The sequence below is a fragment of the Mesoplodon bidens genome, assembly GCF_964165515.1.
Source record: "Mesoplodon bidens genome assembly, chromosome: 6".
In the NCBI taxonomy this organism is placed as follows: Eukaryota; Metazoa; Chordata; class Mammalia; order Artiodactyla; family Ziphiidae; genus Mesoplodon; species Mesoplodon bidens.
In genome coordinates this window covers 106,520,546-106,540,518 of record NC_138162.1, presented here as the reverse complement: position 1 = coordinate 106,540,518, position 19,973 = coordinate 106,520,546, and the positions used below count along the sequence as shown (strand labels likewise).

General features: G+C 43.0%; 2 protein-coding genes across 9 annotated transcripts in view; one reads left to right on the top strand and one right to left on the bottom strand.

The window, feature by feature from the left end:
• CDCA2 (cell division cycle associated 2) overlaps positions 1-17,665 on the bottom strand; it is a 54,832-nt gene extending 37,167 nt beyond the window's left edge. For 3 of the 6 annotated variants that reach the window (XM_081237504.1, XM_081237505.1, XM_081237507.1), the window contains exons 1-5: positions 17,434-17,665; positions 16,933-16,996; positions 16,667-16,840; positions 15,426-15,571; positions 1,444-1,594 (exon numbers count right to left, since the gene is read on the bottom strand). In XM_081237504.1, coding sequence (XP_081093630.1) covers positions 1,444-1,594; positions 15,426-15,571; positions 16,667-16,840; positions 16,933-16,996 — 535 coding nt within the window. In that variant the 5' untranslated portion in view covers positions 17,434-17,665. The remainder of the gene's footprint in view (positions 1-1,443; positions 1,595-15,425; positions 15,572-16,666; positions 16,841-16,932; positions 16,997-17,433) is intronic. The other 3 variants (XM_081237503.1, XM_081237506.1, XM_081237508.1) reach the window with 1 other exon arrangement.
• A 908-nt stretch (positions 17,666-18,573) lies between these two features.
• The window catches only part of KCTD9 (potassium channel tetramerization domain containing 9), a 77,707-nt gene continuing 76,307 nt past the window's right edge, over positions 18,574-19,973 (top strand). The window contains exon 1 of one of the 3 annotated variants that reach the window (XM_081237199.1): positions 18,574-18,687. In XM_081237199.1, coding sequence (XP_081093325.1) covers positions 18,640-18,687 — 48 coding nt within the window. In that variant the 5' untranslated portion in view covers positions 18,574-18,639. The remainder of the gene's footprint in view (positions 18,688-19,973) is intronic. The other 2 variants (XM_081237202.1, XM_081237201.1) reach the window with 2 other exon arrangements.

The following is a 19,973-nucleotide window of genomic DNA, read 5'->3' as shown; positions in this document are numbered from 1 at the left end:
ACACAAAACAAAATAAAAACAAAACAACACAGGCTTCAATATTTTATTTTACAGCATCATTTGAAAACTGTGTACATCCTAATTTCAGTAAAATTTAATGTTTGAGCCTAAATACTTTATCAATGAAAACTCTAGTAGTACATTTTTTATTCAAAAAAGGAAATCTAACTGAAAAGTAAAAGAACATGACTGCTAAAAAAGATAAAAATTTAATTATTAGAATTGACTTTTTTCAGACTTTAAAATGTACAAAGATACACCAAGATACATTTGCAATTTTGATATAGTATCTCATTCTATTTTTAAGTTTAGAATGAACCTTTTCTTTTGAACATTTTAAAGGATGTGGTTATGTTCTAGTATTGGTTCTGCTTTGACCGTGTATGATTTTATGAAAAATACAGCCACAGTTCTTCCTAGGTACAAAAAGGGAATTTAATTGTCTACAGAACTTTAGTAATGATGTAAATAAAGTATTTAAAAGCTCAGATAAAAACTGAAAAATAGGGGCTTCCCTGGTGGCACAGTGGTTGAGAGTCCGCCTGCCGATGCAGGGGACACAGGTTCGTGCCCCGGTCTGGGAAGATCCCACATGCCGCGGAGCGGCTGGGCCCATGAGCCATGGCTGCTAAGCCTGCGCGTCCGGAGCCTGTGCTCCCCAACGGGAGAGGCCGCAATAGTGACAGGCCCGCGTACCGCAAAAAAACAAAACAAACAAACAAAAAAACTGAAAAATAGGTAAGTTACAAATTACAGATAAAAATGAGTACATCAGAGCAGGTGATGCACTGCAGAGGTAGATGAACTGGATTTATCTTGAGTAACGATGCCCTGCACCCAAGGAGGTGTTGAAATGTACTTGAAGATAGTTCAAGAAATCAAACAAAACCAGTTGGAACCTTAGGGTTATAGTGGTTACAGCAAGACCAAGATTCTAGTTCTGGTGTTTGAAATGCTTTGTGATTGGAAAATCAAAAGTGACCAAAAAATTACCAAATAAATTACAATCTAAAAGTTATGGTAAAGAATATGGCAGGCTATTAAGATGTCAGACTGAACATATCTGTTTATACTATCAGGGTTGGAAGTTTGGTATTCATTTAAATGCTTGCCAAACAATAACAATCCTCTAAAAAATCAAGGTTTATGCACTCAAATCTACCACATGCCTTATTCTAAAGATGAAATGAGCCCACTGGCTTTGACATTATAACACTTAGCACTTAATTGTGGCCACGTGGATATGTAAGACGTAGGCTCAGGAATGCTTGATATCATATTTTTTCAAGAGAAACCAGAAATACAGATTTTTGCGTGAAATGTCCCAAATTTTAAATGGTAGGCCCTATTGAAAAATACAGCTCTACTCAGAAAAGACTGTAGAACTAAATCTTTACACTGAGCATGGTCTGAATAAATACTAAAGCCCTTCTTTCTACTCACTTGAGCCTGTGGTCTTGAACTCTCCTTCCGTCTCTGACAATTCAGGGCAGTCAGTCATTTTCTCGTTTTCCTTTATGGAGTGAAAAGCTGACTGGAAGGCAGACATTTGTTCTCTTAAAGAATGAACATTTTGATACAAAACAGGGCTGCCCTGTTAAAATACAGAAGCACAGAGGACATTATAAATCAAACCAAAGATAGGCTTTTCGAAGAGCAGAGGTAACACGTTGATAGAGCAGAGCCTCTCCCGCCGTGAACCACACACTCTTAGTCTGAATATTCGGTGTACGGCCATCATCTTCGTTTCTCCTCTCTCCTCCTTAATCTGAGCAAAGAGCAATAGCTACATGGGAAGTATAAACGTGGAGCTATAGGCTGGCCAGTACTGATACTGACAAGCCCATGGACCAGACAGGAGAAGTCTGGAGGAGATGGAAAGCACTTTAAAAAGGTACCCAGGCAAAACACATCCCAATTATCTGAGGGCTTGACAGTCTTTAAAAGGATTCTTTCTGGGGGCGGGGGAGGGGTGGTTAAGGACGCTCTTTTATAACTGAGAGTCCATAACCTGAGATAGCCTCAGCGAATCAAATGTGAAAGGGAAAGAGGTTCCGCACAAAATGTTTGAGAGGCCAGTTTAAGAGACTATATGGGGCTTCCCTGGTGGTGCAGTGGTTGAGAGTCTGCCTGCCGATGCAGGGGACACAGGTTCGTGCCCCGGTCTGGGAAGATCCCACACACTGCGGAGTGGCTGGGCCCGTGAGCCATGGCCGCTGAGCCTGTGCTCCGCAACGGGAGAGGCCACAACAGTGAGAGGCCCGCGTACCGAGGGAAAAAAAAAAAAAAAAAAAAAGAGACTATATGGATGTTGAGCTGTACGAGTTGTTTACATATGTTGGATATTAATCCCTTAAAAAATGGGCAGAAGAACTGAACAGACATTTTTCCAAAGAAGAAATGCAGATGGCCAGTAGGCACGTGAAAAGATGCTCAACATCGCTGATCATCAGGGAAACGCAAATCAGAACCACAATGAGATATCACCTCACAACTGTCAGGATGCTATCACCAAAAAGACCACAAATAGGGACTTCCCTGGTGGTCCAGTGGTTAAGACCCTGGACTTCCAACACAGGGGGTGCGGGTTCAATCCCTGATCTGGGAACTAAGATCCTGCATGCCCTGTGGCGTGGCCAAAAAAAAAAAAAAAAAAGACCACAAATAACAAACATTGGCGAGGATGTGGAGAAAAGGGAACCCTCGTACACTGTTGATGGGAATGTAAATTGGTGCAGTCACTGTGGAAAACAGTATGGAGGTTTCTCAAAAAACTAAAAATAGAACTACCATATGACCCAGCAATTCCACTCCTGGATATACACCTAAAAAAAACAAAAACACTAATTCAAAAAGATACACGCACCCACCAATGTTCATAGCAGTATTTATAATTGCCAAGATATGGAAGCAACCTAAGTGCCCATCAACAGATAAAGAAGATGTGGTATATGTATACAATGGAATACTACTCAGCCATAAAAAAGAATGACATTTTGCCATTTGCAGCAACACAGATGGACTTGGAGGGCATTATGCTAAGTGAAATAAGTCAGACAGAGAAAGACAAATACTGTATAATATCACTTATATGTGGAATCTGAAAAACACAATAAACTAGTGAATATAACACAAAAGAAACAGACTCACAGATATAGAGAACAAACTAGCTGTTACGGGGCTGGGGTGGGGCAATATAGGGGTGGGGGAATGGGAGGTACAAACTATTGGATGTAAGACACGTTACAAGGATGTACTGAACAAAACAGGGAATATAGCCAATATTTTGTAATAACTAAATGGAGTGTAACCTTTAAAAATTGTATACAAAATAAAAATTAAAATCAGTAGTAAGAATTTTATGTCCGTATAGTTGGCAAAGAGTTTACCCAATAAGAACAAAAAAAAAAAAAAAAAAAAAGAGAGAGAGAGAGACAGACTATACGGAGGTCACAAGAAAGCATCAAATCCTGGAGACGGCTAAGGAAGAAGGGATAGGAAGAACTTGTCCATTTGGAAATTTTACCAAAGTTTTCCAAAAACATCCTTAGAAAATGATCTGCATGGCACCTTTGTCACATGTAGGTCTCAGCATAACTAGTTCCATCCAACCTAGTCTCTATTCATTTCCATCCAGACACACCCTCTCCCCAGGCGCCAGAAAAATATACAGACGTTCTGAAGTAGCTTAGACACCCACCCACATATACCCTCTCCCCTCTGGCACCCCCCAGCTAAATCTTCCTGATGTCATGGGAGCTTACTTCCTTAGAGCTAAAAGCTAGCCATTCACTGAAACTACAAAGCCAAATAGTTAAAATGGTCTAAGCACAGGAGCTCTCTGGAAACTCTGCTAACAGGATTTCAACGAAAGAGTCATCAAATTAAATTGGTATTAGCAGGGATAGAAGTGCCAGACAAGTGTAAGCAATATACAGTTTAATAGTTCTGTGACCTATAAAATAAATTACTGGTTAGGTTCTCTAGGTTCTTTCCCCCCCGCTTTATTATTTAGACTAACATATTTCCACTGATTTGGAGCTTACACCAATTTAAAAAATTATGCTAACAGGCGAAAGTAAAGTAAAAAAAATTACCTCCCGGGCTTCCCTGGTGGCGCAGTGGTTGAGAGTCCGCCTGCTGATGCAGGGGACACGGGTTCGTGCCCCGGTCCGGGAAGATCCCACATGCAGCGGAGCGGCTGGGCCCGTGAGCCATGGCTGCTGAGCCTGTGCATCCGGAGCCTGTGCTCCGCAACGGGAGAGGCCACGACAGTGAGAGGCCCGCATACCGCAAAAAAAAAAAATTAAATAAAAAAATAAAAAAAATTACCTCCCTTTAAGATATCATATGGAGAAAAATCAGTTAAAATCTTGAAGCCATGTTTGATGGTGAATCTGCTCACACATTGGATTCTATTCCCAGTTAAATACCTTCATAAAGCAAACTCCGTTGCATAATAACACAACATTTAAAATTCAAATACGGTTGATGATGTAAACCTTTACGACATAAACAGCACATAACATTTATAAAAAGCTGGTGGTCAACTCTTAACCTAACTGAGATATAGAGAAAGAAAGGGTTTATCCCAAAGTCATACAATTTACGTTGAATGTACATTTTTTGTACTTATATTTGAACATGGGAGGGTTACGTTTAATGTGCTAGGAGTTTGGAGCATTTTGAAATACTGCTTTAAACAAATTAAAGGTTCCCCAGTCAAAATTGTTGTTTCTGGGCTTCCCTGGTGGCGCAGTGGTTGAGAATCTGCCTGCTAATGCAGGGGACATGGGTTCGAGCCCTGGTCTGGGAGGATCCCACAGGCCGCGGAGCAATTGGGCCCGTGAGCCACAACTACTGAGCCTGCACGTCTGGAGCCTGTGCTCCGCAACAAGAGAGGCCGCGACAGTGAGAGGCCCGCGCACCGCGATGAAGAGTGGTCCCCACTTGCCGCAACTAGAGAAAGCCCTCACACAGAAATGAAGACCCAACACAGCCATAAATAAATAAATAAATAAATAAATGTATTTTTAAAATTGTTGTTTCTCTGTTTCCTGACGGAGAAAGAGAACAATGTTCACATACAAAAAGTAAAGGAAGCATTCAAAAACGTACTGCTTTTTTGATGCTTTTGTCTTAGGAATTCTATCGGTCAGTCAACATTCTTTCCATGTACCAGAAACTATTCAAGGGGCTCAGGATACAGGGGGAAATTACATTCTAGAATGAAACTCTGAAAACATATTAATATAGTTTCAGGTACAAGAGGTGCCACTGAGAAGGTAAAAAAGGAGTGTGATTCAGTAATAACAGTGATGCTTTACTTGAGTCAGGAGTAACATCTATCAGGAGTAACATCTGAGTTGGAACTGAAAAAGAAAGTGGTAGTTAAGGGAAGATACTGGGGGAGGGAGGCATTCTGCAAGAACGAGGTGGAACAAGAGCAAAGGCCCTGAGAAAGAAGGCCCGCGTGCCCAGAAAATGGCAGGAGGTAGGGAGCTGAGAATAGGGGTAGGCAGGGCTCAGATCAGGGAGGGCACTCAAGGCTTCAAGATGGGGTTTGAGTTTAATTCAAGGCATAACAGGAAGCCACGGGAAGGTTTTAAGAGGCAGAGTGAATGATCTGATTCATTCTTTAAAAGTATCTCTTTGACTGCTCTGTGGGATGGTGGACGGACCAGGGAAGGAGGGAAATAAGGAGATCAGTTATGAAGAAGCAGTTGGTGATTCAGGTAGAAATCACATTGGGGTTGTAGCAGTGGAGCTGGGGGACATGAGGAATTACAGGTAGGTTTTTGAAATGAAGCCAAAAGGTAATAATGGGTTGGATGTGGGAGATGAAAAGGGAAAAAAAAGGAAGAAACTGAGGAAGACTGGTAGGTCGTTGGCCTGAGCGACTGGATGACAGCGTGCACTGAGATGAGGAAGTGGACCCGAGGATCTCGTGGGGAATGGAAACCTGGAGTTTGGCTGTGGCCATGTAACACTCGAAATGCTTACTGGAACACCTAAAGGGAGATGTTGAGTAGGCAACTGGGTATCTAAATCTGGAGCTCTACAGAACTCTGGGCCAATGTTAGACATTTGAGTCATCAGCCTACAGATGATGTTCAAAGCCATGGGAAAGGATTAGTTTACCTAAGGAAAGCAAAGAAAAGGGGGCAGAGGAGAGCCCTGGGGAGCTCAAGCATTTGTGAGGGGAAAACTGGAAGTGCTGGAATAAGCAAATGAAACACAGGAACGGATGAGTGACACAGGAAGAAAATCAGGTCAGTGTGGTATCCCAGAAACAAAGCAAAGAAAGCGCTTCAAGGAGGGAGTAGCTAAACTCAGTCAAAAGCTGAGGCAAGGGCCTCCCTGGTGGCGCAGTGGTTGAGAGTCCGCCTGCCGATGCAGGGGATACGGGTTCGTGCCCCGGTCTGGGAGGATCCCACATGCCGCGGAGCGGCTGGGCCCGTGAGCCGTGGCCGCTGGGCCTGCGCGTCTAGAGCCTGTGCTCCGCAACGGGAGAGGCCACAGCAGTGAGAGGCCCACATACCGCAAAAAGAAAAAAAAAAAAAAAAAAAAAAAAAAAAAAAGCTGAGGCAAGGTTGCGTAGGATGCAAACTTAGACTTAATCTTTGTCTTGGCCAAGATGCGGGCCATTTGTGATCAACGGTGACAAGAGTCTTCTCAATGGAGTGGCAGAAACAAAAGTCCGATTGGAGTGGCTACAGCAGAGAGAATGGGAGGGAAGGAAGTGGAGCAAGACAGGACAGATGGCTGTTCAAGGAGCTTTGCTGTGATGGACAGGCATAGGAATGGGATGCCATGGGGGTCTAGGAAGAGTTAAAGGGACAGAGTAAGACAAATGCATAAGGAAAAACAGGTCAGAATAACATACATGGTCGTAATAATGTAAACATTTGAATATTGATGTAACCAATCTATTGGGAAGTTATAGAGGATGGGAAGTGCATACATACATTTTCGATAAAAGGTATGAGGAAGAAAGAGGGCTAACTTTCCACTGAATACAACGGGAAGTCAATAACTAATGCCATAACACTTAAAGATCAACAAGTAGCAATTAGGCAAAAAAAAAAGAAAAAGAAAGAAAGAAAGAAAAAGAAAAGAAAAGGCATGCAAACTGGAAAGGGAAAAGTAAAACTGTCACTATTTGCAGATACATATTATATATAGAAAACGACTACCCCAAAAAACTGCTAGAATAAACAAATTCAGTAAAATTGCAGAATACAAAACAAGCAGACAAAAATGTTGTGTTTCTACACCCAAATAAAGAATTATCAGAAAGAGAAATAAAGAGAACAATCCCATTTACAACTTCATCAAAAAGAATAAAACACTTAGGAATAAATTTAACCAAGGAACTGAAAGACGTGCATCCTGAAAACTGTAAGACACTGATGAAAGGAACTGAAAAAGACACAAATAAATGGAAAGATATTTTGTGCTCATGGACTGGAAGAAATAGTATTGTTAAAATGTCCATACTACCCAAAGCAATCTACAGATTCACTGCAATCCCTGTCTAAATTCCAACAGTATTTATCACAGAAATGAAACAAACAATCCTAAAGCTTGTATGGAACCACAGAAGGCCCTGAATAGCCAAAGCAATTCTGAGAAAGAACAACACAGCCGGGGGCATCATGCACCCTGATTTCAAACTATAATACTATAGTCATCAAAACAGAAAAAGATGCATAGATCAATGGAAGAGGATAGGGAGCCCAGAAATAAGCCAACCCATATATGGTCAATTAATTTACAACAAAGGAATCAAGAATCTACAGGCATAACTTGGAGATACTGTGGGTTAGGTTCCAGGTCACCACAATAAAGTGAATATTGCAGTAAAGCAAGTCACAAATGTTTCGGTTTCCCAGTGCATATACAAGTTATGTTCACACCATACTGTATTCTATTAAGTGCACAACAGCATTATGTCTAACAGCGTACATACCTTAATTAAAAAACCTTATTGCTAAAAAATGCTAACCATCATCTGAGCCTTCAGTGAGCAGCAATCTTTTTGCTGGTGGAGGGTCTTGCCTCAAAGACTGATCAGGGTGGTGGCCGCTCAAAGTTAGGGTGTCTGTGGCAATTTCCTAAAATAAGACAACAATGAAGTTTGCCACAAAGACTGACTTTCTTTCACAAACGATTTCTCTGTAGCATGCAATGCTGTCTGACACCATTTTACCCACAGGAGAAATTCTTTCAGAATTAGAGCCAATCTTCTCAAACCCTGCAGCTGATTTATCAACTATGTTTATGTAATATTCTAAATCCTTTGTCATCATTTCAACAGTCTTCAAAGCATCTTTACCAGGAATAGATTTCATCTCAAGAAACCACTTTCTCTGCTCATTCATAAAAAGCAACTCCTCATCCATTAAAGTTTTATCATAAGATGGCAGCAATTCAGTCACATCTTCAGGCTCCACTTCTAATTCTCTATTTCTACCACATCTGCAGTTACTTCCTTGAACCCCTCAAATTCTTGGGCCCCACAAAGTCATCCATGAGGGTTGGAATCAACTTCTTCCAAACTCTTATTAATGTTGATATTTTGATCTCTGATCCCTTTCCATGAATCATGAATGTCCTTAATGGCATGTAGAACGATGAATCCTTTCCAGAATGTTTTCAATTTACTCTGCCCAGATCCAGAGGAACCACCATATATGGCAGCTATAGGCTTACAAAATGTATATCTTAAATAGTAAGACTTGAAAATCAAAATTATTCCTTGATCCACGGGCTGCAGAATAGATGTTGTGTTAGCACGCGTGAAAACAACGTGAATCACATCGTACATCTCTATCAAAGCTCTTGGGTGACCAAGTGCACTGTCAATGAGCAGTAATATTTTGAAAGGAATCTTTTTACTGAGCAGTAGGTCTCAATAGAGGGCTTAAAATATTCAGTAAACCATACTGTAATCAGATATGCTGTCATCCAGACTTTGTTGTTCCATTTTTAGAGCACAGGCAGAATAGATTTAGCACAACTCTTAAGGGCCCTAGGATTTTCAGAATGGTAAATAAACTTTGAATTCAACTTCAAGTCACCAGCAGCATTAGCCCTTAACAAGAGAGTCAGCCCGTCCTTGAAGCTTTGAAGCCAGGCATTGACTTCTACTCTTTAGTTATGGAAGCCCTAGATGGCATCTTCTTCCAATGTAAAGCTGTTTCATCTATACTGAAAATCTGTTGTTTAGTGTAGCCGCTTTCATTAATTTTCTTAGCTAGATCTTTCTCCTGGATAACGTGCTGCTTCACCTTGCTTTTATGTTATGGAGACGGCTTCTTTCCTTAAACCTCATGAGCCAACCTCTGCTAGCTTCAAACTTTTCTTCTGCAGCTTCCTCATCTCTCTCAGGTTTCACAGAACTGAAGAGAATTAGGGCCCTCCTCTTGATTAGGCCCTGGCTTAAGTGAATGTCGTGGCTGGTCTGATCTTCTATCCAGACCACTGAAACTTTCTCCACATCTGCAGTAAGACTGTTCTGCTCTCTTATCATTCGTGTGTTCACTAGCGGAGAACTTTTAATTTCATTCGAGAGCTTTTCCTTTGCATTCACAACTTGGCTAACTGTTTGGCCAAGAGGCCTAGCTTTCAGCCTGTCTTAGCTTTTGACATGCCTTCCCCACTAAGCTTAATCATTTCTTGCTTTTGATTTAAAGTGAGAGATGTGCAACTCTTCCTTTCACTTGAACAGTTAGAGGCCTAACTTCAATAGTGTTATTCTCAGGGAATAGGAAGGCCTAAGGAGAGGGAGAGAGAGAGATGGGGGAACGGCAGGTGGGTGGAGCAGTTTGAACACACACACACACACACACACACACACACACACACACACACACACACACACACTGCATTTATCGATTAAGTTCGCCATCTTATATGGGTGCAGTTCGTGGCGCCCTAAAATAATTACAATAGTAATATCAAATATCACTGATCACCCTAATAGTAATGATATGATATACTATAATAATAAAAGGTAATAATGAAAAAGTTTGAAATATTGCAAGAATTACCAAAATGTGACACAGAGATACAAAGTGAGCAAATACTGTTGGAAAAATGGTGCCAGTAGACTTGCTTGACGCAGGGTAGCCACAAACCTTCAATTTGTTAAAAAAAAAAAAAAGGGGGGGGGTCTTTCCTGGTGGCGCAGTAGTTAAGAATCCGCCTGCCAATGCAGGGGACACGGGTTCGAGCCCTGGTCCGGGAAGATCCCACATGCTGTGGAGCAACTAAGCCCATGTGCCACAACTGCTGAGCCTGCGCTCTAGAGCCTGTGGAACACAACTACTGAAGCCCTTGAGCCTAAAGCCCGTGCTCCACGACAAGAGAGGCCGCTGCAGTGAGAGGCCCGCACGCACCGCAGCGAAGAGCGGCCCCCGCCTGCCCCAACTAGAGAAAGCCCGCGTGCAGAAATGAAGACCCAATGTGGCCAAAAATAAATAAATAAATTTATTTTTTAAAAATGCAAAGCATAATAAAAGGGGGTATGCCTATACAGTGAGAAAAGGACAGTCTCTTCTATAAACGGTGTTGGGAAAACTGAACAGATACAAGAAAGAATGAAACTGGACCACTGTCTTACACCATACACAAAATGGATTAAAGATTTGAACATAAGACCTGAAACTGTAAAACTCCTAGATGAAAACAGATGGTAAGCAACTTGACATAAGTCTTGATGATGATTTTTTGGATTTGACACCAAAAGCAAGAACGAACAAGTGCGACTATATCAAACTAAAAAGCTTCTGCACAACAGAGAATCATCAACAAAATCAAAAGGCAACCTACCAAACGGGAGCAAATTTGCAAATCATATGCCTCATAAGGGGTTAATGTCCAAAATATAAAAAGAATTCATTTCAACTCAACAGCAGAAAACCAATCTGATTAAAAAATGGGCAGAGGATCTGAATACGCATTTTTCCAAAGACATACAGATGGTCAACAGGTACACGAAAAGGTGCTCAGCATTACTAATCAGCTGGAAAATACAAATCAAAACCGCAATGACATATCACCTCATACCTGTCAGAATGGTTATTATTGAAAACACACGAGAGAACAAGTGTTGGTGAAGATGTGGAGAAAAGGGAACCCTTGTGCACTGTTGGTCAGAATGCAAATTGGTGCAGCCACTATGGAGAACGGTATGGAGGTTCCTCAAAAAATTAAGAAGTACTATATGATCCAGAAACTCTACTTCTGGGTACTTAATCAAAGGAGAACAGTAACTCAAAAAGATATATGTACGCCCATGTTCAACACAGTATTATTTACAACAGCCAAGATATGGAAACAACCTAATTGTTGCTTGATGAATGAATGGATAAAGAAATTGTGGTATATACACAATGGAATATTCTTCGGCCATAAGAATGAAACCTTGCCATTTGCAACAACATGTATGGATTTCAAGGGCCTTACGCTAAGTCAGTCAATCAGAGAAAGACAAATACCATATGATCTCACTTATCTGTGGAATCTAAGACAAACACACAAAAGAAAACAAAAAAATCAAACCGAACTCATAAATACAGAGAACAGATTGGTGGCTGGTTGTTGGGAGCGTGTAAAAAATAGGTGAAGGGGGTCAAGAGGTATAAACTCTCAGTTATAAAATAAATAAGTCATGGATATAATGTACAGCATGGTGACTATAATTAATAATACTGTATTGCATATTTGAAAGTTGCTAAAAGAGTAGATCTTAAAAGTTCTCATCACAGGGGAAAAAAGAATTTGTAACTATGTGTGGTGATCATTTTGCAATATACATCCCTCACCTTTCCTCCACTACTCTTGTTTTCATTCTTGAATATCTCAAGGCTAGATACTACAACTATATATTCCAGCAATTCTTTTAATAAGTACAGTCATATGATACGTGTGGGGATGTGTTTATATACATATGTGTGTGTATATCCTTAAGAAAAAAAAAAGAGAAAAATCAACAGCAGATATGGAATGTCACCAAACAAAAACTGACTTAGTCCAGAGAAAGCTGAAATGGACAGGGGCTCCTTAGGGTGGTCTGATAACAGGAAACAAGCAGACTTGCTAGAGACCCCCAGAAAGGCTCAGGTTATCTAAAGCATCAGATATTCAATATGTCTGAAACAAGGGTCCAGGGCAATGTTGAAGCTGTATCAGTAGCACTTGAACCCACAGGTATCTCCACAAATAGAAAAGAACCTTTATGTTTTGGAGGGAACACAGAGGTTTAGGACTCTATGAGATCGAAACAGCTAAGGATAGGAGGCCCTGTACTGAAAACAGTTTGTCTAAGTCTTCTCAATGACTTCCAGCCTCTTTCCACATTTGCCTTCCACGGTTCTAGGGCTCAGGTTTACAACCCCAGGAATTCCCTCAAAGAAAACAGATCTGCCAAAGAGAAAGTACCCACAGGATTCTAATATTTGGGAGCTCCTTCACTGAAAAAGTGTCCCTGTTGTCCTACATGGAAATCCACCAGCCAACAGAGCCAGACCACACACAGTTAGCTCCCAGTCAGTTTTTAAAGTGTCGCACCTTCAAATGTGAACAGAGTCAAGGATCACTAGGCATCTGAAGAAAGATTTGAGCATGAGCCAGAACCTAAAATAATTAGGTAGCAAAATGAGACCCCATGAAACAAGGAAGAAAACTTCAACAAAACTATAATGTCCTCGGGCTTCCCTGGTGGTGCGGTGGGTGAGAGTCCGCCTGCCGATGCAGGGGACATGGGTTTGTGCCCCGGTCCGGGAAGATCCCACGTGCCGCGGAGCGGCTGGGCCCGTGAGCCGTGGCCGCTGAGCCTGCGCGTCCGGAGCCTGTGCTCCGCAACGGGAGAGGCCACAGCAGTGAGGCCCGCGTACCACAAAAAGCAAACAAACAAAAACCAAAACTATAATGTCCTCAACAATGCACAGTGAAAGATAAGTCCATCATGATAAATTAAAAGACTAAACCAAGGGCTTCCCTGGTGGCGCAGTGGTTGAGAGTCCGCCTGCCGATGCAGGGGACACGGGTTCGTGCCCCGGTCTGGGAAGATCCCACATGCCGCAGAGCGGCTAGGCCCGTGAGCCACGGCTGCTGAGCCTGCGTGTCTGGAGCCTGTGCTCTGCAAGGGGAGAGGCCACAACAGTGAGAGGCCCGCCTACCGCAAAAAAAAAAAAAAAAAAAAAAAGACTAAACCAAAAAAAAAAAAAAAGGTACTTATTAATCACAGGAATAACAAAAGTCATGCAACAAAGGAAATATGGCCCTAACACACCATATGGCAATTCATGAAAAATATCTATAGGGTTAGATAATACATACTAAAACCTAATTTAAACACAAATTGTAAGTGGTTGTACTGGTAGGAAGGCAGGAAGGGGAAAGTGTCAGGACAGCTATGGCTAGATGTGAGTGCAAAATCCTCATTTTTCACAGAAATAACAACAATGATAGCATAAAACATACCATGTTCCAGGCACAGTTGTAAGTACTTCATATCTATTAATTTATTCCACCTCATAAAACCCTTGCTACTATTATCACCCCTGTTTTATACATGAGGAAACTGGAACAGAAAATTCAAGGAATTTGCCAAAAGTCACAATTAACTAATAAAGCCTAGATTCAAACGCCAACAATACAACTCCACAGGCCATGTTCCCATGTACTCTAACACAGTTCTCAACAAGTTTTTACACCCTAAAAAATTATTGAGCACACCAAAGCCTCTTAGCTCACGTTCGTTATATCTATCAAGAACATTTCAACAGCTTTTCCAGAATTGTGGATATCCTTTAATGCAACACAAAATTCAATGAAGATTTCTTAAACGTTAGTTGCAATGTCAAATATGACATCTTATCAATGAACTTTTCATATTCTGTTATGTTAAAATCCATGGGCCTATCCTGCAACTTGAGGGTATAATTTGCAGGCACTGGTCACATAGAAAATAGTGGTTCACTCAGTTATGTGTATCTTCCAAATGTTAACATATTTTACTGTGCAATATCCAAACGTCACATTAATATCCCCACTGATCCATCAGAAAAGTGCAGCCATTGGGAAGCTGTCAAGCAAGATCACAGTCGTGAATACAAGTTTTCCACAATCCTAATTTTCTCTCAAAAACTCGAATTTTTTTCATTGGTAAGAAATATCTGGCTTTCCTTGAAGTGGCAGGTTCACTGTTCATTTCTGAAAAAACGCCGGCCACATTCCCAAGTCTGACTAACCACGTCTGTCAGTCATTCTTCCAAATAAACACGATGTTCCATGAAAAAGTGGCGAGTTCAACTCACAGCTCAAACAATCATAACCATGACTTTTCTGGAAACATCCACCACACTTCAGTATATACTTTGGAAATGCCTGGTGTCTACTTCCCATTTCATCACACATAATATTCCAGGGTTAAAAATTAATAAAATGCATAATTTTTATTGCTTCATCAAGGATATTAAGGGAAACTGGCCTTATTATTGTTTTCTGTAAACGATGAACAGGGTTGAAGGTAAAATGATTGCTTGATGCCATCAGTTTTAACCAGCAGTGCTCTTACACCATGAGTGGAAACATCAACACAGTGAAAAAGGGCAAATAACACCTTAGTGCTGTTTCAACAAATAGTTTGACCTCAACAAATAGTTTGACCTCATGGACCTCTTGGATGGGACTCAGGGATTCCCAGGAATCTGCAGATAATTTCTGAGAAGCCCTGCACTGCACTAAACAGCCTCATGTATACACAGGGTCTAAAATGAAAAATAAAGAAGTGGCAATAAAAGTACCTTTTAAAATAGGAAGGCCCATACCAAAAGAGCCAAACGAGCCAAAGAAGGGCAAGCCTGGGACTGTCTTTCATAGCAAGTCTTGTACTATTTGACTTTTTTAGAAGCATGTATTATTCTGATAAAAATCTGCAAAAATATCTAAATACTTCCCCATCAACAAACACTTCGCTCCTTTCCACAAGGTTATCCCAAATACATTTTGGCGGGGGTGCGGGGATCTCTTGCCCCTACATGCCAACACACAGTAGTCACAAAAGTATTAGACACTTACAGACAAAATATTAAAAGAAAAAGGTCGGAAAACACTGCCTCACCTCATTAGAGAAAAACAGACATGAACTAGACAAAAATGTGCAAAATAAAACAGAAAGCGCCTCCAGAACACCATTTCTATCCAGGATCTCATAACCTTTAAGAGATCCATGCTCAACATCAACATTTAAACTAAGCGCACAATCTCTGTAAGACACAGAGAAAATATTCTCTCTCCGGATCCAAAACAGATGAGGTGCACTGGAGAGTACCAACACTGTACAAAAGCTTTCTAACAGAGCAAAACATACTCCTAGAAGAATTCATGACGGACCTTAAAAAAGAAAACCATACCTGACAAGGGGAATTCTTGGTCAAAGAAGCATTCTTTAAATTCCGCTGCTGGGCAATGAAACGAATTAGATGGTTTGTTTCAGGAGAGCCCCGAACACCAACTGTAGAGCGTCGTCTGGATTTTTTAAGGTAGGATGATGACTTTCCTATAATGAAAACTCTCTTGTAAGTTGGAACAAAACAAGGCAATCAGTAATCAATCATGCCCTGAATACCCATGATCCACCAGCCTGAGAGAGAATATGATGAACGCATCGTACAGGGATCTAAGTGGAAAAGTACAGGCAAAATTGTGCACACATCATCAGATTGGGTAGGTACCTTTGTTTTGTCTATTGATTTATTCCATGCCACTGGAGCAGTGCTTGGCACATAGCAGGCGTTTATCGAAAAGTTGTGGAGCAAATGCATGAATACATTTGAATTAACAGGTCTCATTTTTGTTTCTTATTTCCTTCACAGAGTTGGTAATGGATTGCTTTGGACTAAAAATTTCTCTTTTTCTGATCCCCAAGGACGATCTCCCCCCAGGCGCACACTCTCATGTCCTCTATTGTTCAAAATAATTTTTCTCTTAGATACCTGTCTACCTTCAGCACACTACCCTGAATTCCAACCAGTCTAGCTTTTTAAAGGTCTAAGAATGATGTTCTTGAGAAGGGAACACAGGTTGGCATCCACTTCCGTCTTGTCTCCATCAGGTATTACTAGTCTAGTGCCCTCTGACTTTCAAGTGCCCCATTACCCTCCATTTCTAAATTCTATTCTCTAATTCCATTCCCATTATTTGTTTCTTCAGCTAAATCAGACTTCACTGGTGAATTTCATTTCTACTCCATAAAGGAGATTAGCCTGAGTCAATTTTCTGTTTGAGATTTTGAAACAGGTATGCCCCAGTCTTTCAATGTCATATTTTCTTAATTGCCCTTCTACTTTCTCTCATTTTTACCATACATGACCATAAAATGTATTACTATTTTCACATACACACTCCTGTATCCCATGTGTCGGGTCAAAAAGTGCCTTGCACCCATGTCCTTTTCCAGTTTGGGCCTGGAGCGTAGCTGTGACTTAGGAACACTATCATGCTGGGTGCCCTGGGACCCTGATCTCCCTGATCCAGCAAGTCTGAGAGTCAATCAATTTAGATAAAGTAATAAGATAGACAGGGTAAGTGAACAAAATAGAGTCTAATTTTTCAACTTTTAAAGGCACTGCAATAGAAGAACAACATCTCTTACCTGAAGAGTTCTTTACAAAACTTTCAGGTGTAATTCCCAATTGCTCCACAGTTACTGTGGAAAAGTTCAAAGGTGACTGAAAAGCATCTGACATGCAACGATTAGGAGTCACTTCAGCTGCAGGCTTGTGAGGAGTTACAAGTTTCCCATTTCCCAAAATGAAAGAGGAATTTTCTGAAACAGACAACATGTAGGGTCTAAACATCATTATCAAGATAAACACCTAAACCTTAAATTTCACGAAGAAACAACAGGTCACTACATACCAGCGTTATTAATAGCAGACTCCTTGGTTTCAAGGGGCCTGCTGTCTGTTGAACTATCATCCATCTAAAAAAGAGAAGAAAAAAAAAGAAAAATAACCCCACCTCCAAAATTAATGTGATTTGATCGAGATCCTCTTTCAAGACTGAATTCTAATACAACCTATACTGGCACGAAAACAGATGACAAGAGACTACTTTTGAAGCTCAAATTAAATAGAAATGGAGGAAACTGCTGTTCGGGATGAAACAAAGCAGATCCCGTACTATAAAGCCAAGGCTTTCCAACCTTAGCGAACATCAGAATCATCTAGGCACCCTGCTGGAGAAGCAGCTTTGCGGATTCCCAAAAATTCTAATTCAGGAGGTCTGGCTAGGCCCCAGAAATCTGCGTTTCAAAAAGCACGCGGGTGATCCAGTAGAACACACTTCTGAGAAACACGTCGAAGAAACAGCTCTGCGGCACTACAGTCTCGGAAATCCCAACCAGGCCGCTTGCCTTACCTCCCTCTCGGGTTTATTTTGAACACTCCGCCGATGAGTGTCGTGGCTGTCGTGCCTTCTAGACCTCGGCTCTCTGGTCCTGATGGGCTCGCTCGAGAAAGTAACTGTCGGCCGCCAAGCCAGCCGCGGGGGGGCTACCTGGTCCCGGGCCGCCGACCCCCAGACCCCACAGCCGGCGTTACCTACACCCTCCCCTCCGCCCGGCCGCGGCCCGCCGCCCGATTCAAATCGCCGGCCCCGCCTCCTCGGCGTCCCGGCGTTACTCTGCGAATCTCTACGCCCACGCCACTCGCACGTGTGCGCGCGCGCACCGAACTCTCCCAAACCTGTACCTCGCCTTCCCAGGAACAGGAGTGGCTTCGTGGGCTCGGAGAAACACCACCGCTAGCCGCAGTTGACACACTGTCCAGAGAGACCCATTGCTGACCTGCATCCGCGGGAACTATTTTCCGTGAGAGCCTCGCGGAGGAATCTTTTGGTCAGCCCTTTGGTTCCGTACCCGGCCTTTCGATTGGGTGCTGCGAACTTCGAAAAGAATCATTGAACCAATCCTGACAGAACGACGGGCTGGCTCTTACCCAATCAGCCAGTCCCGACCGCAGCCGTTTCCTCGGTGGGTTGAGCGCGTGGGAGGGGTTAAAGTTGGGAGGCTCTGACTGGTTGTGGATCACTCCCAGCGATCTGCCTCTTCACTCAAGCCCCGCCTCCGTATGCAGATGAGCCCTACCTGGTGTTGGCTATGCGCCTGCTCAGTAACGCTTTGAGCAGCCGTTCGGCTCCAGGTTCAGCTCTGATTGGCTGATAACCCTTCCCCGTCGGCTAGACAGCAGCCTCTCTTCCCTCCTTCCACCTGGGCTGGGTTAGTTAGAGCCCACCCAGTGCAGGGCGATGACTGGCTGAATTTTGGCCGGCACTGCCGATGATTGGCGGAGCTTAGAGTCAGTCTGGGAGAGGTGGGGGAAGGGCCCCAGGCTGACTGAGGAGCCCAGGGGCGGGGTGGGAAGGAGGACCCGCCAACCTTGGGGTGTGGGTAGGAGAGTGCGTGCCTGTGTGTGTGCGTGTGCGTGTGTCTGTGAGGGAAGGAAGGTGGCGAAGGGAGGAGAGTCCGAGTGGGTGGAGGGAGGGGAAGGGCGGGAAAAGAAAAAGGTGGGAGGAGAGCCAGGTGGGAGGGTGGCGACTCACTCAGGACCCAGTGGGGGCAGCGCGATGAGGCGGGTGACCCTGTTCCTTAACGGCAGCCCCAAGAATGGAAAGGTAAGGGGGTCGGGAGGAGGCGAGGTGGGCCCGGCTGCTGGGGGCGAGGGCAGCGGAGTGCGGGGCGGGCGCACAGGGCTGAGGGCTGAAGTTGGGGAGAGGGGCTGGGAGCGGGGAGGTGGGCGTGCGCCGGGGTGGGGGGCGTCCAGGAGGAGGCGAACGTCGGGTCCCCGCGGCCTCCTCCCCACCCCCGGGATCCCTAGCCCGAGCCTGCTCTGGGACTCCCCAGCTGCTCTGGGGACCAGCGCGCAGGTCAACTTGTGCTCAGTCGTTCCCAAGTCCAGGTGTGGGTCCTGGAGAACAGAGGACTCGGAGGGCGTGGGGAGGGCCGCTGTCACCTGATGCTTCTATTCCTCTTCCCACTTTCCCCAAGACCCCGCTGCCCCCCACCCCTGGCTACAGAAGGCGCCGGTTCCCACCTTCGTGCTGAGTAATGGTCTGCTCCAGAAAGTGGCTGTAACGAGTAAGGCGTGTAAGGTTGATCAGGTGAAAAGAATTTCAACTCTTTCTCTCCGTGGATGAGTAAAACACTCTCCCATCCTAGGGCCAATAGACGGATGGAAAATTAGTGACATTTTCTTGATGGTCCCCCTCCCTCCCCCCCTTTAGGAGCCCCAAGCCCCGCCGCCGTCAAACTTTTGTACTCGCTTTAGTCTTTCGCCGTATTTTAGTTCTTTAGAGGACTAGGACAATAGACCAAAATGGGTTGATTGAACATTGCTCTTTGCTGTGTTAGGCCTTTGTTGAGTGTGTGGTGCTAAATATTTTTCCAACGCTGGAGTAAGCCAACATGAATCCTGTTCCTTCTCAGCCTCTTGCCCCACCCATGAAAGTTCGGCTTCTTTGGAAAATTTGACTGTTCAAGGCAGACGTTTATGGTGTGGCTAAATGACATTTAGAAATAATTAAGCCTTGTGAGTCCGAGATGAAGATAGATTGGGCTCCCTGGTTCATTTGCCAGACTGGTTTGTTTCCTGCATCTTTCGGAAACATTGTACATTTTTAAATAGCGTAATTGTGCCACGGTTTAAAAAAATGGCTTTCCAGCTACTCTGCAGTTTTGAGTAAACGTGCTGTAAAAATTTGAACTGCACTGTAGTGTGTTGACTAGCATGTTGCGTTTTTCTGGTTTTAGAGATTTAATACTCATATAAAAACAGAACTGGCATAAATTCAAGTTCTTGAATTTTCACAAATGCTGCCTCAAAATAGGCTCCTCAAGATTCACATTATTTCTGACCCTTACTAACTTTTTCTGTACCTGTTTTGTCTGTTGATTACTACTC